The 27,572-nt window shown below is 45.3% G+C and overlaps 2 protein-coding genes and 1 non-coding gene across 3 annotated transcripts in view; 2 read left to right on the forward strand and 1 right to left on the reverse strand.

The window, feature by feature from the left end:
• Nucleotides 1-27,572, reverse strand: part of EIF5A2 (eukaryotic translation initiation factor 5A2) — a 472,944-nt gene that overhangs the window by 110,493 nt on the left and 334,879 nt on the right. The gene's annotated exons all lie outside the window — the stretch shown is intronic.
• On the forward strand, nt 14,437-14,509 carry TRNAV-AAC (transfer RNA valine (anticodon AAC)). Its single transcript has one exon. It is a non-coding gene; the product is annotated as a tRNA-Val (tRNA).
• MYNN (myoneurin) lies at nt 15,132-27,464 on the forward strand. The gene is made up of 8 exons (XM_075717192.1): nt 15,132-15,181; nt 15,909-16,207; nt 18,180-18,982; nt 20,895-21,054; nt 21,798-21,976; nt 22,246-22,329; nt 22,766-22,852; nt 25,019-27,464. Exons 2-8 carry the CDS (start codon nt 15,942-15,944, stop codon nt 25,285-25,287), a joined length of 1,848 nt encoding a protein of 615 aa, XP_075573307.1. The 5' UTR covers nt 15,132-15,181; nt 15,909-15,941; the 3' UTR covers nt 25,288-27,464.

Below are 27,572 nucleotides of genomic sequence, written 5' to 3' on the forward strand. Positions count from 1 at the left end.
CCCAGTTTCAGCAGGCATACCCCCAGCCCTCGTGCACAGGACCTGCACAAGGGCTGACTTGGTCTGCTCTACTACTGCTCCTTGATCCCTTTTCTGCTTCAGGCAAGTCTTCTGAGACAGCAAACAATAAAGACTCAGGCCATGGGGAAGAGGGTTTTGTTTTGTTTTTAAAAAAGTAGGAACCTACGCTTTGGTTTTTAAATAAGCAATTGGACTTTTAAAAAGTAAAAAAAGACTGTATTAGGGCAACTTTGATTCAAAAGCCATAGCTAACACTATATCCAGATCTGGAGTAGCTAACAAACTGCCTAAATTAAGACTGACAGACTCTCAGTTAACTCCTCCTGGAAGCAGTACTTCCATGCCCATCAATAGGAACAGACCAGACAGTACTTCTTGCTTTAGGTAATAGCTGTGGTCTAACGCATGAAGTTGCAACTTTTCTTACCAGTCTGGGGGAACTGAAGGAAAAGTAAGCATGTAGGTGCTCATTTAGGCATGGCTGGGGTTAGGCTCTTGTACCACTATGCCAGCTAACGATTGAAGAGCTAGATTCTTGCAGCTACAGTGTTCTGTGTGTAAAATATGTTGTCATGAAACTGATTTATCCTGGCCTTATTTATTTTTAATCATTTTACCACCTACTCAGAGAATCTGCACCGCATTCTGCTTTGAGCCATATTCTCGATGTTCGGTGCACCCTCAACTCCTTTGCTGACAGCTTTACAGCCAGGTCTTGGACCCTTCAGGCTCACAGAAACAGAACACTAATCTAGTTGTAGAATATTGTTCAATATTAACTTTTTTCTAAGTCTTGTATATGATATATGGGAGTAGCATATTCCTTGCTTTAAAATTTTAAGAGTCGTATGAAATCAAAGACTGACCAACAACTTCACAAAAGCAGCTGCTGCACAGCGTCAGTTCCCAAACACAGGTAACCCTGGTTCTACTATATAAGAAAATACACTACCTTGGCCAAGACAGGAAAAAATTTCTTAATCTGACAATCCCTCAAAAAGCCACGTTTTCAGAAGCTTTTGGTCTGAAAGTCAGACCTGCTAGGGCTCCTTTAAGGTGACCAGATATAGGATATAACAAATCAGAAGCGATTTCCTAGAAATGTTAGCAGTGAACATAGGTCTCCTTACGTACAAAGTGTTTGTTCCCTCCACCTTTTTTCACTTCAAATCTCTATTTTTTTTTTTTTATTTATTTTTCAGGGCCCGTAACAAACTGTCCCAGCTCAGGAAGGAGAACTATCTTCTTGATCTGTAAGAACAATCCTTCCAATTTCATACTTTCAAAAATGTTCTAAGTTTTAATTGCTGAAATATTAGGTAACCACAGACTTCAATCTTTAATCTAAGTGCAACGCACACTTGATATTTAACAATTATTTCTTAATAAAATATAATCATAAAAAATTCAAGGCAGTCTCAGAGAATGTGCAACTGAAACTGTTAATATACCTGAGGGATTATTTCCACGCTTATGTATATCAGGCATTATATAAACCATAGAATTTCTTGGGACATTATCAACAAAGGAGAATTTTTTTTTTAAAACCTGCTTTTTACTGATTGCATTATCGAATCCAATTTTATTAGCTTGAATCTTCTGGGAAGGATATGATTTTAATAACGCATAAAAGGTTTGCCTAGTTGTTGGCTTTTACTTGATACTTAATGTAATCTGTAATTACTATAGCAGCTCCTATGTTGGCTACTGTGTTAAGGTTGCTGGAAAGCTATACTGTGTTGTACTTGGTGTACAAGAACATCCCTCTGGTGATTGATGGCTACACCCTATGGAAATGTTTTAATTTTGTCCTTGCAGCATGTCTTTAAGGAACGCTGTCAATATGTATTCTTCCTTGTCAAGCACTACATGGTCCTTAGGAATCTGTAGACAGCCCAAGATCTGTCTTTCTACCAATGAGCATTCAATAACGTCTCCTTTGGATTTCAAATTTGGTTCCCCAGTCTTCAACCAATGAACTTACATAGCTCTTATTTATTAGCAAGGGCTCGTTTAAAAGGCACATTTCACCTTGAACAAGCATTAAGAAGGAAAACACTTGAAGCCTTCACTATACTTAAAAAAAAAAGTGTTGCAGGTCTTGGCTTCAAGAAGGTAGACTTTCACTTTTTTAAGTATCATTCCTTCTTGCAATAATTTCTCTTTAAACTGTATTCCTGAACTATCTGAAACACTTGGCCAGAACTTACTGTTGAGAAACACACTTAAAACATTATTTGAACTGGCTTATATTACAAGACTAAACTGTATTTGAAAGAAGTTTAACATTACCGTGCTGTAGCCAAGCCCTGTGACACAGCAGGCTTGCAAGCCAGCAAGTCACCTGTGGCTTCACATGTCACCTGCTTCAGTGGAACTACCGAGATAAACTTGAAAATAGAAGCAAAGTGCTGGAAATATTCCAGAACTGTGGTATCCCTGAGCTCATTAAACTTGGACATTATACTCACAAGATTTCCACAAAATAGATTGACAGCTAAAACAATGGTCAATATTAATCACAGAATCAGCAATTTAACTATTAGTCTACATCTGCTTATGATCCTCACTGGATGTAAACCAAATTTTTGTCCCGGTGATACAAGTTTGCAATGGTAAAAATAGCATTCCCGAAGGAAAAATCAGTATGGAAAGTCCTCTGATTGGAGAATGAAAAATCAACTTGGTAGAAAAACAGATGATTTTGAAAAGCTGATTAATGGGTAACTTTTTTCCATACTTCATAGCAATTTCTGTACTAGATAACATTACCTTTATATTCTGTAAGTTTATTTCAGACAAATTGCTCACTGAAAGGTTCATGTGCTTTCGCAAGGGAAATCAGGAGCAAGACTCCACTTGTCATTTACCAATATTTGCCATCCGTTTTCATAGTTTCAATTTCATGGTTGCTGCTCCCTCTGAAAGCAATTAGAACACTCATTTATAAGCCATAGGAACAGAAATTTGTAAAATACTTCACCAGTAATATTTTGGTGTTAAAAACACCATAATAAAGAGTCATTATCTTCACCTCCAATAAAGCAAACAAAAAAAAGGCTCCCCGAGACGGGTTTTAAAGATTCTTTTCAGTATAGAACTTCATGTTTTAACTTGTTGGTTACCGGTTTTCTCAGTGAAATTCATCCATTTCATGTTCACTAAATGACCTGCCATTCTGTGGAGATGGGCGTCTCCATCTCCCGTTCTAGCCAAGGGTGACTATTTTTTTTCTGTATCTCCCAGCTCACATCGACAATGATGTAGATTCCTCTTGGGACCGGATGCACTTAAACTGTAGACAAGAGTCTAAAGCATTTTTTTATTATATCAATTCATCTTAGCTCTTATTGCAAGTTTAAACCTGCTGCAAGACCAGCACAGATGGAAACTAAACAAATTGTCATTCACATCTAATGAAAGAATAGGGAGCTTTTAAACATTGCTCTCTGTAACTGCTAAATGACTCGCACGTACGGACCAATAAACCTCTGCCTTTGAACAAGTCTTGTGATTTTCTCCACTGAAAATTAATTTTGTTGTACTCATCGGCTGTGTTGCCTTATTCTTGTCATCAGAAAAAAACCCCAAGAAAGTGAGTAACAAAATACCTAATATTTCTATACCCTGCATGGACAATTCTGACGGTTTACTTGTTTGCTATAAATAAAAACAATCTAAAATCAACATTAATACAGAAGAAAACTGCTATTCAACGCATCAGCGAGAACCCCCGTTACCTGAAAGACCACTACTGTGATCCCCGATAATTTCTTGGGAGCAGAATCAAACAACTACAGCATGCAACTTCAATAAAAAAATCCAACCAGAATAAATAGAGAAAACATGAAAACAGTGATTTTCTGGCACTCTGTTTGAAAGGAAGAGTTAAATTAATACATGAAAAGATTCTATCGGCTCTGACTTGTCTGAGTTATTAATTGAACACCTTCTTGGAAACATGTAGATAAAGACGTGTACCTTAGAGAATACGAGATAAGAGTGAAAGGCAAGGGAGAGAAATTAGCAGTTTTGCCAGTTCACTCCCTTAATTGTCAAGCTACGGCGGTTCAAAGCTGCCTGGAAGAGCGTAATATGAAATGGTAACTAAAGTGCAGGCTGATGATGCAGAAGATAAAAACTTCAGGATTATACTTAAACATATCTTTAGACACAGAAGAGGCTGTAAAGCCAGCTGAACGATATAAAGCTGTTCTAAAACAAGACAAATGTATACTCCATGTGTTATAAGCAGTTCAAGCTGCTTCCTGTGATGAAAAACATGGACTGTACGGTAGACATACTACAGCTAAGTACAATAGATCCCATGATACGGTTGTTTAAAGGAATATTAGAGTGATGAAAGAAGTGATGGAATTCTGCTCTTTAGGACGCTCAGAGGCTGAACCAGAGAGAAAAGGTTTAAGCATGCAGACTTGGTAAATTTTCCAGATCCTGAAAGTTTGCAGCCTAGAAGACAGTTTTATGCGTGAAGAGCCTGGCCTCTCAGGAAGCAATACAGCTCTATGGGTCTATTGCCCCGGGCAAAAGGAGAAGAGGACAGCGCGGCTCAGCACTGCTCATCCATAGCCTGGGAAGGAGGTCAGGATCGCTATCGCCGTTTGGTAGACGAAGAATCTAAGAAGCTGAGAAGGGCACATCTGGAGTCAGTAGCAGTCTTGGGAACCAAACCCCCTTTGTCACTTTGTTTCAGTCAGTTCCTATCCTTTCTGTGTGCCACAGAGCACAGTGAAGCGTCCGACTGTACAATTCAGATAATACCAATACAGTAATAAGAAACAACCTTATTAAAATACTAATTGCAGCACTAAAATGTGTTCTATGCAATTATCGCAGCTGCCAATATTCCATCATGAATGTACAAAAGTCTGATTATCTTTTCAATAAAAACAGAGAAATGCTAGCCTTTAAACTCGTTATCATTGCAAAACAGAATGTTGTGATAATGCATGAGAACTTTCGTTTGCAGCTGTAAAATTCCCAAAAGTCTTGTGACTTGGTTGTAACTTTGTTATAGATGATTACCTTCCTCACTCACATAACTCCCATGTTCGCTTTTGGGAAACAAAGTATATATTCCACAAAAGCAAACAGTAAATGTATTTAAATAAATAAGAAACGTGGAAAGCAATTTATCCTACAACATATTGCTGTATGCTAGAAAGGCTAACGTTTGCACGTCTAGTCTCAAATTATATGATGCATTTTCAGAGGCAAAAGTAAAATCGAAGATCTGCAAATGCTGATCTCTGACACTATTTTCAGTGGGGTCAAGGTGTCAAACTAATTTTTCAAGGTGAATCCTAAAGTTTATAGACAGGAAATAAAATTCTTTCGTTTGTGTAAAGATATGTTTTACTTAGTTTCTCAAGCAAACATAAACTGAAAATTATTACCATTTTGAGCAAACTTGGACAGGAGTAAAAATCTAGTCTTAACCACCATTCCTTAATCACTTGAGTTTAACTAGACAGTACATTATAAAATGCATTTTTAAATACCTTTTTTACATAGGGATGACAATTCATTATAGTACCTTCCTGTGAAGCTTAAACAGCATCTTTCAAAATTTTTGCTTTGAACTGTATTCTATAAAAAAATTGTTTAAATTGCAAAGGTTTCTATTTAATGGCAGTTTACCTGTACTTGAAAAAAAGAAAAAGTTTTTACAAATAGTTTCACCTAAATTCCTACGCAGGAATGATCCTACTTGCACATTAAGTTCTGCAACGCACCGAGTTCTACTCTTCTGTTTTACAAATGAATGGCTGTTGCCATCTACCGTTGGAAAAAATATGATCAACAGCAAGAGCACATCCGACAGACCTTCATAGCACAGATAAGATGCAGGAAACAAAGACTTCACCAACCAGAGGGGAGCAGCTTACCCTGTTGGAATCTTTGAAATACAATATTCAACTGACCAAAGAGAGGTAGAAAAATGTCTCTTCTACTCCTAAACCGGTATCAGTTTTTGGTCTGATATAACTGGGAACTATACATGAGTCCAAACATTGGCAACCATTCTTTTTGTATGGATTTGAGGGTTCGTAAGACTCGCCCCAATGACTATGGCTAGAGCTGCATACACACAAATTAAAAGATAAACTAATAAAGCTTAATTTTAAGACACTATTAGGCATAAATTACAAGCATGCCTCTGCAAACTGAGAACTATAAATGCAGGAGGTAAAAGCCATCCCCCAGCTTTCTATGCAAAGGCCATGCAATACAGAACTCTTGCTTGAGGAGGGGCCTGATCTGACCCATCGAGCAGCTCAAAGTCAGCGAGCACAGGACCGAGACCCAGAGCTGTTCTCCCAGGCTCTCCTGTCAGAGCTTTAGCATTGCCTGGGGCTGGTTTTTCCAAACTTCTTTTGGATAAAACAAGTTCCCTGCTTGGTTGTGTTAAGCTGAGTACAGAGAACTGGGCAAAGAAAGGCACAGAAAGTTATTACATGCTTAAACCATTTTTAGTCCATATTTTTAGAATTTACAAAGATTTGATTGCGTGACTTCACTTTACCATTAAATTATTTGTTAAAAAATGATTGAGATGTATGCTTCTTCCATTCCCTTTGCTGATAAATATCCTTAGATACGACATCCAACCACATTTTGAAAGTACCCCTTGTTGAGGCAATCTACAAACAGAATTAGGGTAGGGTTCTATTAATGTTTGCCAGACCTGACGGAGGTTAAACAGCCTTTGAATTAAACCATTCTTTACCCTTTGATAATTATTATTTCTCCTTAAGACACTTTTTGTTGTCTCATAAGCAAGGTCAACTTGAACTGTTTTGTTAGACTCAGTATCATAGTTTAACGTTAACTCTACTTGCACTGTTCTTACAAAGAACACTGTCACCTCTGTGAACAACTTTTGGAAATATTTAGCAGAATTTTCAGTAAGTGAAAAAAAATCCAGCTTTTCTGTTGGTCATTTCAAATACACAGCAAAGAGTACTTTAAATTTACACACTAAATCATACTAACGTGTGAATCTCTGCTAATTTACTTAAGTTTGCCCATCTTTGCGTATAAACCTCCTGAACTGATTTAAATCTTCCTTGTTTTGGTTGGTTGTGCGCTGGCACGTCACATACAACCCAAACAATCATGATGGACTTTAAATGAACGCAAGAAAGCTAAAACGTGAAGTGGAAACAGCTTAATGAAACGAACATAAGAGAAAGTACTGCTGCTTTCATATACAGCAAGTTGTTCAGAGGGTGGAAAAGGGTTCTTGTTGAGCTCGGGAAAGGTAAAGGTGTCGAGAGATGACTGGAGGCAGGGTCCAAGGCAGAGCCAGGAGTGGAACACAGCTCACGACCCCTGCATGCCACACGATGCCACAGGCACAAAAACCAGCAGCTGAGATCTCCTACTCGGAAATGTGCACTTGCAAATGTGGTAACGGGAGGTACGCTCATCCCCCCAGGGTCCCCAAACCTGTCAGCTCTTGAAACGCCCTCAGAAAAGGGCTATTTGCACAAGCACGGTAATATTACACCTCCTGCTATCCCATCAATCCTATGGGATCTCCTAAAGGATTTCACCTGCATTGTGCTGATTTTTTCTTTTTTTTTTAGGTTCTCCACAGAAAGGGAGCAATTTCCCAACAGTCCCAAAGGGACAGAAAACTCTAGGGTGTTTAGAAACAGCACACTAGAAAGATGACTGTGCAAAAGGAAGGCAACCCCATGCACTTAGCAGTAGAGTACAGAGAAGCCATTTTGTACTGCTCGGGTGATCCACAGTGCTTTGGCCAAAGCACTTTCCGTGTACCCAACCCGATACGACAGCTGTCGTATGACTGACCTCAAACAGTGAGAATGTCCACCCTAAGCAGATGCAAGCATGGCATCCTTCAAAGTTCATCACCTAAACATTTGTTAGAGAACCTCCTGAGGACTTGGTGTTAATTTCTGAGCATCTGATACTCGAGAACAAGTCACCCAGGACACACAATCCTAATTCCCAAACCATGTGAATGGCAGCCCAGAGTATGAACCTCAATAAGGCGCTTTCAAGATTTTATTGAGCGCAAAGGACTCCCCCAAAACGTCTTCACCTCTCTCTGTATCCCTTTGTGTCACAGCTAGCATCGATGGTAAACTTCTCAGTGCACACAAGCTTCAAACAAACCATTAGATTTCTAAAAGCAAACAAACCTGGAGATATTAACAAGAGCGCTTATGCTCTGCGGGGAAGAAAAACCCACTTAATGCCAACTGATTGAAGCACGGCACTGAGGTGGACCTGCTTCCCCGAGCTGCCGACTCCCACAGGTAGCCACTACTCGCTGCCAGCTGAGTTCTGCTTAGAGGAGAGCCACCAAATACCATTTCTTTGACACACCGAGGCGGCCGCCGCTCGCAAATGGTTTTAAACTCTTCAGGGGAGAAACCACCGAGAGCTTCTGCCTTGATTCCTAAAGCCACAGCAGCACCTTTTTCCGACTGTTTCACTGGGATGGGGAAGACAGCTGCAGGCTGTTTGGAAACAGTAGCAAGCTGTAGCAACAACAGCTACGCTTATTGTAGTCTCCAACAATACCATATTGCACAAAGTTTTCCTCGCTACCATAAATAAATAGAAACAAAAACAGAGCAAGTTCTCAGTTTCTAAAGAATTTTTTTTTTCCGACGCATGAATCTGCAGAGCATACACTTTTTCATGCGCACAGAAACTTGGCAGTTTAAGCTTTTCACCTCTTTCAGAAGCGACAGCGGGGGAAAAAAATCATTGTAAATGCCACAGAACCAGATATATTTAGGAAACAAGACTTTTCTCGGGGAAACGAGACACTTGTAAGACAAGGGGAGTTTTCATTTGAAAAAATAACGTACTAAGCAGATGAAATATCTTGCTTTGCCTATTTAGTTGCAAGTCAGAAATGAAGTGTTTGGTGCTAAGTGAAAGCTGTTGCTCAGAAACAAGATAAAACAATGACAACACATAAGTTGCTTTGAAGCAAGTAAGAACACTACCAGTGGCAGAGCCAGCACTGGGTTTAGCTTGATGGGGTTTATTAAGTGACATTTGGATTCCACTACCGGAAAGGACCTATACATCTTCAAGTGCGTGATGTCGGGCTCCGCCATTTCCACTTATTCTGACAACAGAAGGTTCCCTTCAAATAGAATTTAAAAGATTTTAATACCCAAGCTCACTCCCACCCTCTGTGCAAAGGGAAAAAAAAAAAAAGGAGGCCACAAGATGGCACTGGTCAAACACTCAGGAAATTATTGAAGGGTTGGTAAAATGTGAGCATTGAGTCATGCCCAAGCCCAGTTTCTAGGGCCATGTCTGTTCCCCTGTGAGGCGAGAGCTGCGGTGGGGCAGGGGGGCCACGCCTGGCCGCCATCGCGCACGGCACGCGCGTGTGTCGGCGTTTCTGGCAAAATTTTCTGTAAGTGCTTGATACAGAAGCAGGGCAGAGGTTTGGCCTACGGTACGAACTACCAGAAGAACAGGCTCCTTCCATGATGGTGATGGGCACGGGATGGGCTGTCTGCACTGCTCTCCTTCAGGGCGACGGTGCCGCGGCCGGGCTTGCAGCGGGCAGGCTTGCTGCGTGGCGGGGCCGAGGCCTCCGCTCGGAGGGGAACGGCTGAGGGCAAGCCCCGACGCTTTCCCCCCTCGCAATCCGTCCCTCCACACCTCGGCAACGTATTTGTCGCCAGGTCCCGGCGCTCGGAGGCCTTTTCGCAAACCCACCTCCGCGCTCCTACAAACCCACGAGTAAAATTCAACTTTCCGTAAAGTCGATGAGTAAAATTCAACACTCCCAAGCTCCCGTCACGGCAGGGCTCTCCCCGATAAGATCACACCGGCGGCGGTGAGCCCGGCCCTCCCACCGCCCGTCCTCTGGCAGGGAGGGGACACCGAGCGAACCTCGGCGGGGACTGACGCTCCGGGGCCCGCCGTCGGCCCCGGTCGCCTCTCCCCCGGTCGCCTCTCCCCGGCCGGCCCCGCAGAGCAGCGCCGGGCCCAGCGCCCGACCCCCGCCGCGCCGCGGCCCGCCCGCACCCCGACCCCCGCGCCCGCCTCAGCGGGGCCGGGGCCGCCTCACGGAGAGGGTTGGGGGGAGGGGGGCGGCCCCAACGGTCGCCACCGGCCCCCGCCGGCGGGAAGCGCGAGCCCGCGGGGAGCCGCCGCGCGTGTCGGAGCGGCGCCGGCCGCGCGCCCCACGGCTGAGGGAGGCGCGGCGGTTGGCCCGGCGGCGCCGCTCCCGTTTTGCTCTGCTGGGGCCCCCCCGGCGCGGAAAGGGGGGGGGGGGGGGGGCGCGCCCCTCCGCTCCCGGCCGCCGCCGAGGCTGACAGAGACGAGCTCTTCGCGGCGGCAGTGGCGGGAGCCGGCCGACCGCGGCCTGCGGGCGGTGCGGCGGCGGGAGCCTCCGCGGCTGCGGGGTGGCGGGGACACACGGGGACCCCAGGGCGGGCCGGGGTGAGGAGCCCCCTCGCTGACGTTTTTTTTGGGTTTTTTTTTTGACGGCGGACCCTCTCCCCCCCGCCGCCCCCCCCACCCCCCCGGGCTACTCCCCTCGTCCGCTGAAAGTCAGCGAGTAAAACAGCGGACGGGCGCGGGGAGCGCGGCAGCAGCCATTAGGGTTAGTCACACCAGGGCCTCCCCACCCGCCACGCGACCTGGGGGCGCCCCCGCCGGGCCTCTTAAAGCCTCCGCGGCCACGCCCACCGCGCTCCCATTGGTCGGAAGGGGGTACCCTCCTCCGCCGCCATTGGCTGCGGCGGGGAGAAGGGGCGGGAGGGAGAGAGTGGCGGGAGTTTGGAACGCTCGGGCCATTCGTCCCCCGGCCGCACCACGTGCTCGCCGGGCGCGCGCCCGGCCGGGCCCTCCCCCTCTCCGCCCTTTCCCCGGGGCCGGGGGTCACGACCGGGCCCCGCCGCCGGGCCCGGGGCTCGGAGGCGGGATTTGGGGGCTGCTGCCTGTGGGGCTCAGGGCTGGGGGCTGGGCCCGGGGCCCGCGCCCGCCTTCAGGCCCTGCGCGTCCCGGTCGAGGACCCCTGGTGAGGAACTAGGCCCAGAACGGCCCCCAGCCCCGTTCCCCCGAGGCAGGGCTGCGCCAGCCCGCTGTGCTCCCTCGGGAGACGGTGTTTATCTCCTCCACGGCCTCCCCTTCTGCAAGGCGTATTCTCTCCACGCGGTACCCGCTCCCTGGAGCGCTCGCCTCGGGCGCCGGCTGCCTCGCCGCTGCTGCGTCACGTTCCTCAGAAGGGTTTTTGTGTGTTTGCTTTTTCACCCTGAGGTTTCCACGGAAAAGCAAGGCGTTCCAAGGCTGTGCGGTTTTGCCTGTACAATGGAAGATGAAGCAATAGCGTAGAGGTCTTGGTCTTTCTAACTTCAGTTGTGCATATGCTGTAGAGCATTGTTCCGGTAAAGAACCTCTTTAAAAACATGCTTTACACCTACTCAGAAAGATGTATTCATGGACTAAGAAGGAAGTAACTGTGCCAGATGTTATGATTTTTATTGGACTTTCAAAAGGCATGCTACGGACACAGACTTCCCCCTAGACGCTAGCTTCCAGGTAGCTGTAATCTCAGGTTCTTTTCCATGAAGTGTTAAGTAAAATCTTTTGTAAAATCGCATGTACTTTAGAAACATTCTCTGTGTACCACGTTAAGCTCGGCCTCCCTGTACTCTGTCACGGTAACCTGCATCAGCTGGAAGGCACTCAGGGAAGCGAGGAGCCTTCTGTCCAAACTGAGAACTTCCTATTAGGAGGAGCACTGACTTTCACTGTAACATCACCCGGGACCATGCAGACGATCTCCTTGTTTAAGCATTCAGCTTAATTCCAGGGAAGAGGATGAAACCACCAGAAAGGACTGGAGTGGAAGGAAGTCCTTATGCCAACACCATCATGATGATTCGTTCGTGATAGAATCGGAGCAGAGCTTGTCAATCCCTGGTGACTCTATGCCAACAATAGGAGGGTGAAAGAAGGTTTCAGGACAATGAAACCTTTGATGCTGAACCATAATTTCATGGCCACTGGGAAGGTGGCAAGTTTTTTCCACCTCACTAGGGTTCTTAGTCATCTCTTCCTCGAGGCTCAGGCACACATAAATTTTCTTTTATGCCTTGTACAAGCATCTCCTCGGCTGTGGTGACTTGTGAAGTGCCGCTTTCTTTCAGAATCCATGTTAGGTGCTCTGTAAGATCCCAGCTGCCCAAGTCAAGCTGGAGAATACCATGGAGCAAGCAGCAGCCTTCAAAGATTGGCACACTGTGGGTGACACCGTAACCAGAGTCCATCACACAACCTGTGCTGAGACCTGAAGCACAGAGTGAGAGCACAGCCTGGACAGATGGACAGAGCTGGTACCTCAGCGTCCTCAAGGAAGAGCTTTGCCATTTTTTCTCGGTTAACCGGTGAGTTAAGCGGTGCCTCAGCCAAAATCACTGTCTGCTTGCTACTTTTCACCTTCAGGTCACTGTTGTAGACATTCTCCCACACAGCCTCCCTATCTCCCCAGGACGTGACAATCTCACACTCTTTTGGGTACCTCCAGGAATCAAAAAAAATACAGTGGCACTGGACGAGTACTCTTCCACCCCAGCCTCCACGGCAACACCAGCACCTCCCCTTGGTCAAGGCAGTCCATTTGGGGATGTCCCAGGTAAAGGACGTTAGGAAAAAGCACTTCATGTACATTTAAATTATGTCTGTTGCTTTGAAAAAATACTGGAAAGATATTTGGCCCTTTCACAGGCCAGGCAACTTCAGCAGCTGTGGGACCTGAGACCGTTCAGGTCCTCGGAGGAGGTTATAGCACGTTACCTAAACAAGACCTTCTTTAAATGTGGCTGTCAAACTATGACTGAACATATTATTATATCAATAGTAATACATATTCATTAGTTAATTCGTGTTTTGCGTTTTATTTGGGGTTTTTTACAATTATTAAAATTTAATCCTCGGGGACTGCTGAAGACCTTGCAGGAAGGAAATGGGTGTTATTAATGTTGGGGCAATATGCGCTTGGGCAGAGACGTGGCTGCAGCGTCAACCTTTTGACACTGGGTGCTACGGTGGTGCACAACAGATCTTGTTGCTAAGAACACAATTGCATTCCCACAAGTGGTTTTCCACATGGACCTGAAAGATGTTGCAAGCGTGAAAAGAGCTAGTAAGGATGCTTGTTTTTCCCGAATGCTCTTTTGTGGCACGTCTTATACACACATCCTCGCAGCTATTAGAAACCTCTCCATGATGACAGCAGTAGTGTTAAGTAATCTTGCAGCTGCCGCTGCCAAACTCAACAGAATATTGTCGCTGCTTGCTTCCAGCTTTCTTCTGTTTCCCCTTTCCCTTCCCTGTCACTGCTTTCTTCTGGAGCCTTTCCTATTTCACTTCTCTTGGCTTTTCTTACTCCTCCTCCCACCATCTGGGGTTTGGCTTGTGTTTCCCTTTGCAGAGGACGGCAAAGCTAAGTTCCCTTCTACGGCTCCTTCCAAGATCAGGCATTTCAAGTGCCTGGTGTACTAGAAAATCCAGGAGGATTAGTCACTTCCTCATTTTCCAAGCTCCAGCTGTAGCGAGAGGCCTGCAGAGGAGACGCTGCCTGACGTGAGGCACCCTGTCTTCAGCTCCCAGCTTGCCTGCCTGCTTTAGTACAGTCCTGCCCTGCCAGGCTAGCAGTGCCAAGCGACTCCCTTTCTCTTTGGCAGCGGCTGTCTCATTCTAATTTCTGCTAAACACGCGCCGAAACCGCCCTGCGTTGTTCCTGCAGGAACCGTGGTGCCGTACACCTCTCCTTGGCAGCTCTGCCGGGCTTGTCCTGCTCATCCCACCTGCGTTTGCTGGCCCCAGCAGGCAAAGGTCTCTGTCATCCTCCGCTCCTTGCATTTCCCTGGGCTTTTCAGCAAATTCCCTCGGTACCTTTCTCCTCGTCTGTGCTTCATTCCCAACAAAGCAGCCCTTCCAGCCTCTGGAAGGAGGTAGATTTGCCATAGCGAGCAGCGGTGTTTCAGCACGACGCTTTGGTGCGAAACATTAACCGAGCGTATGGCTTTTTATTTACAGAGACGTTGAAATTCAGTTACTCTAGGGAAGATCACCATCTTAAAAGCTCCTGGCCAACGCCGTTATTCCTGGCGTGTGTGGAGAAGGATGACAGCCCGGAGCGCCCCGCAGCGTGGGGGTCACCGGCGAGGAGGCCCTTGGCGGGGGAAGGCTGCGGGCCCCCCCGGGGCCGTTCGGGGAGCTGCCGGCAGGGCCGGGGGGTGGCTCCGTGGGGAGGAAGGTCCCCGCCCGGGCCCCTCCGGTGCTCCGGGCCCCTGCCCCACGCAGGACGGAGGCGCGGGGGCCGCCGCCGGGCGGGACGCCATTACCAGGGCCGCCTGGGAGCCTGCTGGCAGCGGTGTTTCCGTAGTGTAGTGGTTATCACGTTCGCCTAACACGCGAAAGGTCCCCGGTTCGAAACCGGGCGGAAACACGCGCCGGGGTGGCTTTTTGTTTCTTTAATTTCATTTTATTCCTTTTTCCTCACACGTTACGTTCTTGGAAATCACCAGAACTGATCGCTGCTGGGCTGCCAACTCCCAGCAGCGCATCTCTAAACTTTAAAAAATACCTTTACCGGAGTTCTTTTGAATTGGAAGCGCAGGCACGGCGCCTAACGCCCTTAAACGCATTTTATTGACCCAGGGTGCGGGGCGAGGAGCTGCGCTACGGGAGCTGCCTGAGCTGCCTCCCGCCCGCCCCCGGGTACCGCAGCGCAGCCCCCGCCTCCCGCTGGCGCCGGGCCCGGCCGGCCGCGCTCCGCCCCGCCGACAGCGACTACATCTCCCGGCATGCACTGCGCACCGCCACGCTAACAGCGGGCGCTGCCGCGGCGCGCTGCATGATGGGAGTTGTAGTCCGAACCTCCCCGAGCTACCCGGGACGCCGTTCGCATCCCAGCCCTGCCCGCTCCCCTCAGCGGAACGGGCCGTGGCCCCGTCCCCCGCCCCCGCTTCCCGCTCTGCCGCCGGCGCCGCCGCCGCCCCCGCCCCTGGGCCGCCCTCAGCAGCGGGACACCGGAAGTCGTATCCCGGAAGCGGCGCGCGTGGCGTCATCAGAAGATGGCGGCGTGAGGCGAAGGCGCTCCGTCCCTTCCCCTCCGCAGGTGCGTGAGCCGCCGCCCTCCCGCTGGCCCGGGGATGGCCCCGCCGGCGCCGCAGCGGCCCGAGGGGCGGGCAGGGCCCGGGGCACGGACGGCGCCCGGTCAGCCGGGCCCGGCCGCGGGGGCACCCGGGGGTGGCGGGGCCGGGCCCGGGAGAGGGCCGCGGCGGGGGAGGGCGCTGCGGGCACCGTCCCGTCCCTCGGCGAGGCCGGGCCGGAGCGGGGCCGCGGCTGTTGTGGCCCGCCGGCACCCCGCCTGCTCCCTCGGCGCCCAGGCGGCCCGTCCCCCCGGGCCATGGTGGCTTCTGGGGACTCCCCACACCCGCGCTCTGTCTGTCCCGCGGCGGGGAGCGGGGCTGTGCCCCGGGGAGCGGCTGCCCCCGCCGCCTGAGGGCCCTTCGGTCCCAGCCTGGGGTGGCTCATTCCTGCAAAGCGCTTCTCGGAGCCCAGTTTTGACATGGCAGCTCATAAGCTTAGGCGAGCTAATCCTTGGATCTGGGTGGAGGAGCATACGCATCCGTGCCCTCTCCCCCTCGTTCTGCCTCTAAAATTAGCAGCTCCCCAAGTTGAGAAGGAACCACCCATCCCGCTATACCACGTACAAAAGCGCTACTACACAAACCATCCTGCAGGATTCAAACACCGAGTCTTTTGTAATCTTGAACTTACTCTATTAGGGGCAAAAACCAAGTTAAATCTTGCATGTAAATCTTTTTTTTTTGCTTTCCCAGATCAGAAGAAAGAAGCTGCAGCTCGCTATCAAAATGCAGTATTCCCATCACTGTGAGCACCTTTTAGAGAGACTGAACAAGCAGCGAGAAGCCGGCTTTCTTTGTGACTGCACTGTTGTTATTGGTGAATTCCAGTTCAAAGCACACAGAAATGTGCTTGCCTCTTTCAGCGAGTACTTTGGTGCATTTTATAGAGACGCATCTGACAATAACGTTGTTTTGGATCAGACTCAAGTGAAAGCTGATGGATTCCAAAAACTCCTGGAATTTATTTATACGGGAAACTTAAACCTTGACAGGTAACATACGCTATTAAAGGGGGAAGGAAAATAGAGAAATAAACTTTGTGTTGAGGCAGTCCTGGGTTTTTTGTTCTTTGTAATAAGTTCTGGAGAAACAATTAGTAGTGGATATGATACATATTGACAAGATGAAGATGGTGTGTTTGTATGTTTTAAAATACCACGTGGCATGTGAGTGCCAAAACAAAGGTATGTTGTCTGGTATTGCACTGATTGATAGTTTTACTCTCTGAGTCTTTCTGCCTGGATTGGAAGGGAGTAACAATCTGATGTGATTACTGGGAGTGGGAAGGACAAGTGTATTCTTTCTGAACTTGAATTATGTAGAAGTGCATTTTTGCAGAGAACACACAGGAACTGTACATACAGTAGAGACTACAGTCTGAGGAATGCATGAGGAGAGGCACGATTTAAAAAGAAGTACGTTTGTTAGAACTTGCATGATCTGTTACTTAAAAAGTCTTATATTACAGTGTTCAAAAGGGGTCACAGAAAAAGTGTTTCCCCCCTTACTGCATTGACTTTGTGCCCGTTGTGTTCCTTCATTATAGTGAGGATTCGTTGCAGTGCTTTCCTCTCAGGGAAAGAAAGAGATTATCCCCTCATGAGGGAAGTGTGACTAAGAAGTATGTAGGGCAGGATTTTAACTCCTTTCTCAGTATCTGGTGTCAAAGGCATTTTAAAAAAGCTTTGTTGCTATTGATGTCTGAAAACTCATACTCGATAATTTAAGTACGCAGATGCGGGGTGGAGATTTTTTTTAAATTAGCATTAATAGCAATAGAGCAGTATACACAGCTGCATGGTGAAGTCAGTGACCGGTGCTTTGCAAATTATGTATGAGCGGAAGCATGCAGCGTTCTTGGTGTCTGTCTGGGACCACAGCAGCAGAGTTTCTGGGTTCATTCTGAGCAGTTGAGATCTCTGAAGGAAGAGGAAGGTGAGAGTACCATTCTCACCCAGGGAGAACGATTTGACTAAAGAGGACACCTGCAGGTCTGCCCACGTGCACCTGTCGTCTTGCATGGTGTCCCTCTAGGTGACTGCTGCAACCGACTGCAAATTCTCTTGTCTCCTGTGATGGTGGGTGCGTGAGCGACACCGGGAGGGTGGACTTTGAACTCAGTGCTGGTGTGATGCGGGATACTAAAACAGTTGTATTCATGTACAGAGAGTAATCGTGGCTAGTCGCTTATTGTTTACTTACATTTACTGTGTAATAGATTGTTAGAATGATGTTGTTTACCGTTAAACTCCCTAAAGTGCGGTAAATCCATAAATGCATCGATGGTACGTTGCTGCCTTTTACAGATCAATTTTTACTAAACAGTCAAGGCCTGTGTTGCAGGAACTGAAAAACAGAGCATAGCAGTTTAAGTGTGGTAATGTTAACATAGTAGTTTAAATGAGGACTTCTGTGGTGTTAATGTTGTCTGTGCGCAGCTGATACGGAATTAAGACTGTTTGCAAATCGTTTTATAAAACAAGATTAATACCTGCCTCACAGAAGTGCTGAGGTGAATGCGCCGCTTGCGAATGACTTAAGGCCTTTGGCAGAAGGATTATAGAACAGTAATTTATGCATTTTATTCTCCAGTGTTTCATCCCTTCGTGCTGCGATTTCTGAGCTTTTTGGACCAACAACCCCATGTCTAGCCTCACCACCTTACAATTAGACTTCTAACTTAAAATTGTACAAAAGGCATGTAACTGAAAATAAAATTCTCAGTTCTGTGGATCTGCAGACCCCACTAGGCATGGGCCTTCAGTTCAGGAGTCGTCCTCGTACTGGTGTCTTAGGGCACTACAGCACTAAGAGATTAGATCTTGCTGTATGTGTTCTCAAAGTTACGCTTTCTGACAGTGTAACTTTTCTGTAGCTGTGATTATCTGTATTTGATACAGTTGGTTACAGAACAAATGTTTGCTTTGTCCAGAATATTGTCACCCAAGTCTTGTTTTCTTGCAGCTGGAATGTTAAAGAAATTCACCAGGCTGCCGACTATCTCAAAGTAGAAGAAGTTGTCACTAAATGCAAAATCAAGATGGAAGACTTTGCTTTTATTGCTAATCCCTCTTCTACGGAGACATCTAGCATCACTGGAAACGTTGAAATGAATCAGCAGACTTGCCTTCTGACTCTCCGAGATTACAATAATCGGGAGAAAGCAGACTCTGCTTCTGCAGAGTTGGTTCAACCACAGGCAAAGAAAGCAGCTTTAGAAAAGGTATCTCCTCAAACCAAAAAGCGAAAGAAGAATTTCAGCTCTCCCAAAAGCATACAGAATAAATCCGTACAGTATCAGAATGATGCAACCGAGAACACATCCATTGAAATGTTTTTAGATGCAAATAAGCTGGCCACCCAGATAACGGAACAGGCTGCCCAGGGCAGTGATAACTCTGAACTGCAGCTCACGTCTGTGGTGGAAAGCGAAACACTGGCAGCGCAGGATATCCTAGTTCAGACTATTGCAGCAAAACAGAAACGGGGAAAGCCTCAGCAAAGCTGTGCGCTGAAAGAGCACTGTATGTCAAACATAGCCAGTGAAAAGAACGCTTACCAGCTGGAGAGTTCAGGGGAAGAACTTGACCAGAAGTACTCCAAAGCTAAGCCAGTGTGCAACACGTGCGGAAAAGTCTTTTCAGAAGCCAGCAGCCTGCGTCGACACATGAGAATACACAAAGGAGTGAAACCCTACGTGTGTCAGCTTTGTGGGAAGGCATTCACCCAGTGCAATCAGCTGAAAACACATGTAAGAACTCACACAGGTAAGCTGCTGGCCTTGTCTCCACGGGCTGTGGAGACCTGTAATCGCAGCCTGTGAATACAGGACTGAAAAGATCTTTGCATTCCACCTTCTTCCTCCAGAAATTTTGTCTGCTGCTGGCACATGTATGGGGATATAATACCTATATCCTGGTAGCATGAAATGTTTCAATGTTTTTCAGTACGAAACCATAGTTTCTGCTTTAAATAGCTAGAGAGGACTTTGTTAGTCTGAGCACCTTGATTTCTGAAAAGACTCAGAAGAGCTGGCTACGCTTTAACTCTGTAGAGTGATTAAATGAGATGGAGTGCCAAAAACTATTGCCAGTAGAGCATGAAAAGCTCGCTGTACTTAAAAGGAATGGAAATTCTAGTATCTTTAAAAACATCAAATCCTAATACATGTTTGATAACAAAACTGGGGGAAAAAAGTGATCTTGTGACAAGTAGGTAACTTCTCCCATAGGGTCTTCAAAAAAGGTAGGGGAGGTGGCTGAATTACTACAGCATTTGGCATTTGATTAGTAAAATGTGCAGCTGAAATGTGTGATGGTGTTAGGATCTCTGCATTCAATAAGATTTCCAGAAATTTGTGCTGTATTCAGAGCTACTGAACAAAGCATCAAAGAGAAATCAATTCCAAACACTTAAACGTTAAGACAGCATGTCTGACTTTAAAAGATTATGAAGAGCAAATTGCTGGAGCCTGGGAAGATGTACGGGAGAAGTACTGTACTTGCTTGTCTTTTTGTATGTTCTTCCCTAGAGATGGAAGACTTGATGCTGGGTGAGTTCGTTCTGCAGGCTGATCTGGCGTAGCTGTTCCTCTGCTCTTGCCTTTGCTGCTGTACTTAGCCCAGTGAGCAGCAGAGGGACCTGGTTTGCGTAGTTTTCTTCCTTTTGTGGCTGGCATTCAGAATTCTGAAGTAACAGTGAATCAGATTTAAAAGAATTGTTTACTTTTGCTCTTCTTCACCTTTGGAAAACTCTGAGCAGAGGCCAGCAGTGGAGCTCTTTCCAGGAAGCTGTGAAGATGTGAAAGAGGTGAGGTGTTGAGGTACAGCTGCAGGAGAACGCCTTGCTCTTTCAGTAATCGAGGGAGAGGATTTCAAATATTGTCGGGCAATGAGTAACCAAAGATTCATGCGTGAGATGAGCCTGTGAGCAGTATTCAGGGACAGTTTGCTGGTAGGAACATCAGCTGCAGTTTCTACTTTAAGGGTGTTGTACTGAGAATTTTTGCATGAGTAGGTAGGGAATTTCACGGTGTTGGTTGCTAGATGACAGGTAGGTGTCTAATACTTTATTTTTTAAGTTTTTATGTACACAATATACTTAAGAATTGTTGAGTTCCTGGTTTGATTGTGTGCTGCCATGGAATTGCAGAGGCAGGCTCTTTTACATCATCATCTAAGACTGCGGAGTTGCACGGTCCATTACGTGAGACTGTATTGACCACTAAGGAAACAGGAATAGTCAGAGAAGTACCTATAGCATTCTACGGCAGATGCTAACGAGAAGTGAGCGCTAGACTGCACGTTGAAGACTTGTTGCTGTTTGACAGGCAAGAAAAGGCAGGTGATGTACTGGTGGTTCGTCTTGAACGTGCAAAATCATGAATAGACGTAACCAGCAAAAAGTCTGAAAACGTAGCATTCTTAAAATAGTATGGGGAAAATGGCATAGTTAAAAATATTAATTATTACCTTCTTTCCACTAAAGGTAATGTGTTCAAAAATAGTCTGTTATCCGCTGTATTCCTGGCACATTCCGCTTCAGTGGACTGATGACGGGACATTCCGAGATGTTATTTCTAAGAAGTATTAGAACAGACACTTGTGTTTTGGGCAGGTAACGGCTTGGAAAGCTTTCTTAGGTAAATGCAGAGAGCACAAGGGTTTTGTTTTTCACTAGGGGAGAAGCCATACAAATGTGAACTATGCGACAAAGGCTTCGCTCAGAAGTGCCAGTTAGTGTTCCACAGTCGGATGCATCACGGGGAAGAGAAACCATACAAATGTGATGTCTGCAATCTGCAGTTTGCAACTTCAAGCAATCTGAAGATTCATGCCAGGTAGGCAAAAGTGAGATCCTGCAAATGCTTATCCACGTGTTTATTTAAACAGAATAATTTACTTCAGTGTGAGCAAGAGTTACACGTTCACATAATTTCGTCGTTTCTACTCCTTTTCTCTTGGGCCTTCTCTCACGCTGCATAACAGAACAATTACATCTACGTACTTGCTCATTAGGGAAGGGGTTTGCAATTTATGAATGTTACAGCATACGCACTGGTATCCTTCTGGCAACAATGGGGGTTTAGTTTTCTTTGGTTTTGTTTTAACAGAACTGCTGTAGCACCAAAGAGGAGACAGTTCCTTAATGGGAAATGAAACAGAGCAGTTCTCACTGTTCACTGTCTTTTTGCACTTTTGGCAGGAGCAGGAATTACATTCCCTTGTTAGGAATAATCATTTTATCATTCAGTATTTATCATTTATATCAGTATATATCATTTATAACACAAAACGTGCTGAGTTCTCCTGGGGTGTGTTAATGTGCAGGGCCTGTAGTTGAATTCAGCTGCCACTGAAATCACGGATGTGCTGATTCCCAGAGTCACCAGACGGCGAATTTCACTCTGTGAGAAACTGCTAACTCAAAGCCAAACTCACAGGTTGTTAACTTTTTTTTTAGTTCACAAAATGTTAGCACGAGAAACTTTGGGGATAAAGTACTAATTGAGGAAGGTGACTTAATCGTGGGTGTTGCTTGCCTTTCTGGCAGGAGGTCAGCGATGTCTGTGTTCGTTCGCAGGAAGCACAGCGGCGAGAAGCCCTACGTGTGCGATCGGTGCGGGCAGCGGTTTGCTCAGGCCAGCACGCTCACCTACCACGTGCGTCGCCACACGGGCGAGAAGCCTTACGTGTGTGACAGTTGTGGAAAAGCCTTTGCTGTCTCAAGTTCTCTCATCACCCATTCCCGAAAACATACAGGTAAGGGGGGAGGGAGCCCTGCTGTACCAGAGCAGGGAGGGCTGGCTGCCTGCGGCAGGGTTGGAGGCAGGTAATGACCAGGAAATCTGTAGACCGGGAGTTACCTCTGGAGTTGTCGTCCAGCGCCTTTCTCATGTTTTTTTCCTCTTTGACTCCAGTTTAGGGAGCTCTTTCTTCCATTGGACATCACCTCCGTTTCATTTTGATTTGTTCTTTATGTGTATGCTGGTTTATATATTGAAATAACAAACTCCTTGTGTTTCCTTTAGGAGAGAAGCCATATATCTGTGGCATTTGTGAAAAGAGTTTTATTTCCTCTGGAGAGCTCAATAAACATTTTCGGTCCCATACAGGTCAGTTTCCAGACAGGCTGCTTCCTGCACTATAAATAATATTCTACCTTTGCCCTTTTGCCTTTAAAATACACTAGAATACACCATATTTTGCTGTACTTGAAAGTAGCAGAGTTTCTTAATTTACATATCTCTGTGTTAACATAATTTAAAGAAAATATTGTGAATTTTTTTTTAATTGCCTTTTTCAGACCAGTATCTGTGTAACAGTGTAGATGTTGATGTAGGATTGTGGCTTTACTTCTAACGTTTGGGGGGTTTTATGCTTTGTTTTAATGCGTTATTCTGGAAACAGTTTATTCTGAATGCAGACACACAGACAATAACAGAGTTATTACAAAGTTGTATTTTAAAATACAACATTGAAATCCATTATCCTACATCTCTAACTGTGTTTTCTTTCAATTGTTCTAACTGCCAAACCAATTTTTTTCAGGTGAAAGACCATTTATCTGTGAAATGTGTGGAAATTCTTACACGGATATAAAAAATCTTAAGAAGCACAAAACGAAAGTTCACACAGGTGAGTTCCTTGTGCAAAGAAAGGTTAAGAAACTACATCAACTGTTTTATCTTCAGTGCTGAATAACTTTTTTTTTTTCTCATCCAGGCCTAAAAGTAGAAAATAGAAGTTTTTTGTATAGTAGCTCTCTTTAGAGCTGAAAGCATCCACTTCAAAGGTAGCCAGACCTTTTAAAGCATAAAGTACATGCTTTAAAGTAGATTCAAGACTAATTTTCAAGCATTTGCATTGCTATAGCAAACACATGTTGAGCAATGTAGAAGTGGATTGCTGCTGACAAGAATTTCTGTACATGAATATTTAACTTTCTTGTCCTAGTGACTTCTGAGAGCTTCCCACATGAAGGCATGGTCTGAATTGCAGGAAATCTTTTACCTCTTCTGAATATGTCAAAGGAGTATGTCTTTACGAGGGTGGTAACTGAGGTGACAAGGCATACTGGTTACAAGAATTACTTTACATCTTGAAGGCACAAATATTTTTAACGTAACAGTGAAAGATTTTTTTTTTTATATATGCAGTCACTGTTAATCCAAGTCTGAGCTGAATTAGCAAACGCACAAGGTCAGGCAGCTGGCAAAATGTTCCCAGCTGCAAATACTGCTCTAAAAAGACTTTTGAAACACATTCAGTTCCTATTCTAGATACCAGATTTTGATTAGGAAGAAATTCGACGTATATTACTTGCCTATGGTACAAAGCACAGAGATGCTCAGACAGCCAGCCTCTTTCAGCACTGGCTCCGTACACCTCGTTATCTGTCCGTCCTTAAGTGTATTAACCATAATTCCCTTGCTTATGTCATATGGAAGAAGGAATAATAGGTGTCTGTGTACATCTGGATAGGGAGGGAGAGATGGAGAAAACAAAGAGTCATACGCAGAGGCAACTTTGAATGTCAAAAGCTTGAGAAGCCTCATTTAGAATCATTGAATCATAGAATCATTTAGGTTGGAAAAGACCTTTAAGATCATCCAGTCCAACCATTAGCCTAACACTACCAAGTCCACCACTAAACCAGTTAAGGGTAGAGTCGTAATTTCATGTTTCCTGGCTTGGTGGCTGGATTATTTTTAGTGAAAGTAAAAACTAGGAATCATTAAGGTTGGAAAGGACCTCTAAGATCATCAGTCCAACCATCAACCCAACACTACCATGCCCACTAAACCAAGTCCCAGAGTGCCATGTCTACCTGTTTTTTGAACCCCTCCAGGGATGGTGACTCCACCACCTCTCTGGGCAGCCTGTTCCAATGCTTGACCACTCTTTCCGTGAAGAAATTTTTCCTAATATCCAATCTAAACCTCCCCTGGCGCAGCTTGAGCCCATTTAGGAAGGCCCCAGTATAGCAGGAAGCCAGGGGAGGCCAGGGTGAGGTGAGAGCAGCAACACGCGTGGAGAGGGCTCGGCAGAGCCCGAGGGTGCGGGCTGGGAGAGAGCTGGGCGAGCTGCCAGGGCAGGTCGGCTCTCGTGGAGAGACAGGAGGCAGACAGGACTGCTTCGCCACCGCAGTAACAGGCTTCGGAACACGCTTTGATAGAGGAAGGGTCAAATATCCGATGTGGCTCAATCAGAAAGCCATCCACGAGCGGTGGCAGACTGCATTCAGACAGGAAGGCAGTGAGGAATCTTAACAGTAATTTCAGTTGAGAATAGAAAATCATTTCTCAAGTGACTGGATAAAAACTGTAATGGGTCTGGCTGGAATGGAGTTAACAAATGTTTTCTTCCGAAAATGTTTATGGATAAATGATGTATTGTACATTGCTGTCTCAGTTAAAAGAGGATGCTTGGACGTGGCTGTGGTTCTCAGATTTTTCTGCGGTGGAAAATTTCAAGGAAACCTTCATAATTACATTTTTTTCCAAAGCTCCTTTGTTCACTGCGATGTTAAGGATTTGTTCTTTTCTGTACCATGCCAAGTGGAGATCAAGTTGGAACGCATCATCCGTCTAGTTGTCATGCTACAAGCAGCAGAGGATGCGATTCTCAGTGCTTACATTGTACTTACAGCTCCTTCTGGCTTCACGGCACATTGAAGCCACTGATAGGCCAGCCACCCAGGCAGTCTTTGACACACCAAGGGTTTGTTTTGACAGTCAATTGAAAGGGAATTTGCACAGGAGCTTTTCAACTCTTCTTTCTTTTTTTCTTTCCCCCCATCAGGATCTGAAACTCCCCCTGATTCTAATGCACTTGACAATTCTTTCAATGAACAAGAATCCATTCAGAGTCAGAAAAGTCCTTTATCGGAGTCCATAGATGTGAAACCCTCCGAGATGTCTTTAGCACTTCCTCTTCCCATTGGGACTGAAGACCATCAGATGCTGCTTCCTGTGGCGGGTAGTCAGTCTCCCTCATCAGAAACGTTACTGAGATCTGCTGTGACTGGATATTCAGAACCTCAGTTTATTTTCTTGCAGCAGTTATACTGACAGTGCAGTACAGAGCCATCAAGGTAATTTGGTAGCAAACTTGCATACCTTTGGTAAGATGAACATAAGCAAGCAAGCAGTTACACTTCTTGAATTGGACTTGTTCTTTTTTTTTTTTTTTTAACTCTGTGTAAAGACCCTTGTAAGGCATTTCCATTGTGCAGTGCTGTCTTTTGGTTTTTGTTGAATTGTGCTAATCTACAATCCATCTTCTGTTTGCAAGTAACACTGATTTCCGGGAGACAATTCCTTTCCAGCTACACCTGCCTTAAGAATTCTCTGCTAAATATGTTCATGTATTTTGGAGATCTCTTCCCGTGTTCCTGCTGATCTGATGTGTCACAATGTCATTTGAGAGCAGACATTTGAAGCCATATTTGGTAGTTTGAGAATATTAACCCGGAGGTGTAAGGAGGAAAATCATAATTTGACTGTTCTAACAAGCTTGTGCTCCTGCATTCCAAAGTAGTGTAATGGTACGTGATGGAAGGTAGGCCAGTGCTCTGGTGAGGTGCTTGCAAAGAATTACTGCTCTCTGCCAGATGTAGCCATCTTCAGTTGAGGTCTGACCAGCGGGAAGGAAAGTTTTGTATATGTTTTCTTGACGAAGCAAGTAAATGAGGGTTAATTTTATTTTTTTCTGTAGTGTGGTAAGTCAGAGGGTTCTAATGGCATAGATACTACTGGGTATTCTTTCCAACACGTCGCTGTTTCTCCTTTTTTTTTTTCTCTTTTTCTTTTTTTTCTTTTTCTTTTTTAAAGTTAATCCAGCATTATTGTATCTTGTCCCAGATTTATTTTTCACATCCCTAAAATGCCCTGATGTTGGCACAAACAGTAACATTTGCTCAAAAGGAGAGCTGGAACATGCATGTTCTAGAAGAGACGAAAAGATGCATTGACTTGACTGTGAGGCATGAATCATAGCTTCATAATCCTTTTTTTACAGTGGTGCTGCTTCTTGTGCTAGACAATAGGTACAAAAGAGGAAATAAATCCCGCCCTTCACTGTGAAAATAGCAAGTGAACGCTACATGAGGGGGCATTAAGGAAGAATACAACAGAGCAGATTGATACTCTTCCAGGCAAGGTTTTGTTAGAGTATGACTGATTTGGTTTAATTGAAGTGTTTTGTATTGCTTTATCTCTCATGTCACTTGTCCACAGTAACTGCACAAAACTGGTATCTAGCAAGACTCATGTAAAGGTATGTTTTATTAATAGCAATGTAAATTTTTAAAAAGCAACATTTTTAGTGTCTTGGTAGGGTCGTTAGTTAAAGCCTAGTTGACAATAGGAGTACTTTTATACTCCGTTTTGCCAGTTTGTGCCATTAGCATAATGTAAGCATTATGTAAGTAATCATCAAATAGCAAGGAAACAGTCATAATACTGTACCAACAATGCATCTAAAGATATTATTTGTTGGTTATTTACTTGGTGCTAGCATTTTATTTCCACTGATGCCTTGTGTCCAGACACTGATAAATAGAAGAGCATAGAAGATACCTCTTAACTGATTCTGTTCTACATGGAGTAATAATTAATCTGCACCTTAATTAAACAGACTTGTGAAAAATTTCTTGGAGGATTTCATTTAAATATTCTGCAAATAGTCCCTTGACTCCTGAGCATGACTATAGATTTTTTTTCTTTCCCCCCCGCCCCTTCCTACATGTTCGTACTTGTAAAGTCATAGACCTTTTGCTGCTTTGTGTTGATCGTCTTAGTATGTGGCATGTTTAAAACTCTGCTTCTTGATCATATTTTATGCTTTAATATATGGCAAATTTGCTGATACAGTCTACCACGCACAGCAAAGAGTACAGCTGTGTTCACCGGGAACATTCTTAATGCAGGCTTCTCTAACTGTCCACTGAAGCTAATTATTGCCGTACCTGCCTGACCTTTATTTGCTTTGCTTACCTGTACTACAACATTTATGAACAGCTCATGTCCTTCATAACGCTGGCAAAGGACAATGGATGAAGTTCTCTGTTCGGCATTTTTTTTTTTTTCCCCCCTGTTTGTTTGGCATTTCCCCCTTTCTTCCCCCATTTTCTTCTTTAGCTTCTGTTGTTGATGTAGCACCTGAAGGATTCCTTAGCCTTGCCGTTTAAGACTGAAGAACCAGAAAGAACGGGATCTTGACTCTGTGTGGAGAAAAAAAAAAAAAAAAAAAAAAAAAGAAAGCGAACTCTGTGTAGCTTGTCCTAAGGTTCCTTTTTACTTTCTCTCTCTGAAAATAGAGCAGAAGTCTTGGGATAGACATAGGCTTAGTCTCA

This window comes from Pelecanus crispus, chromosome 9 (assembly GCF_030463565.1).
Source record: "Pelecanus crispus isolate bPelCri1 chromosome 9, bPelCri1.pri, whole genome shotgun sequence".
NCBI lineage: Eukaryota > Metazoa > Chordata > Aves > Pelecaniformes > Pelecanidae > Pelecanus > Pelecanus crispus.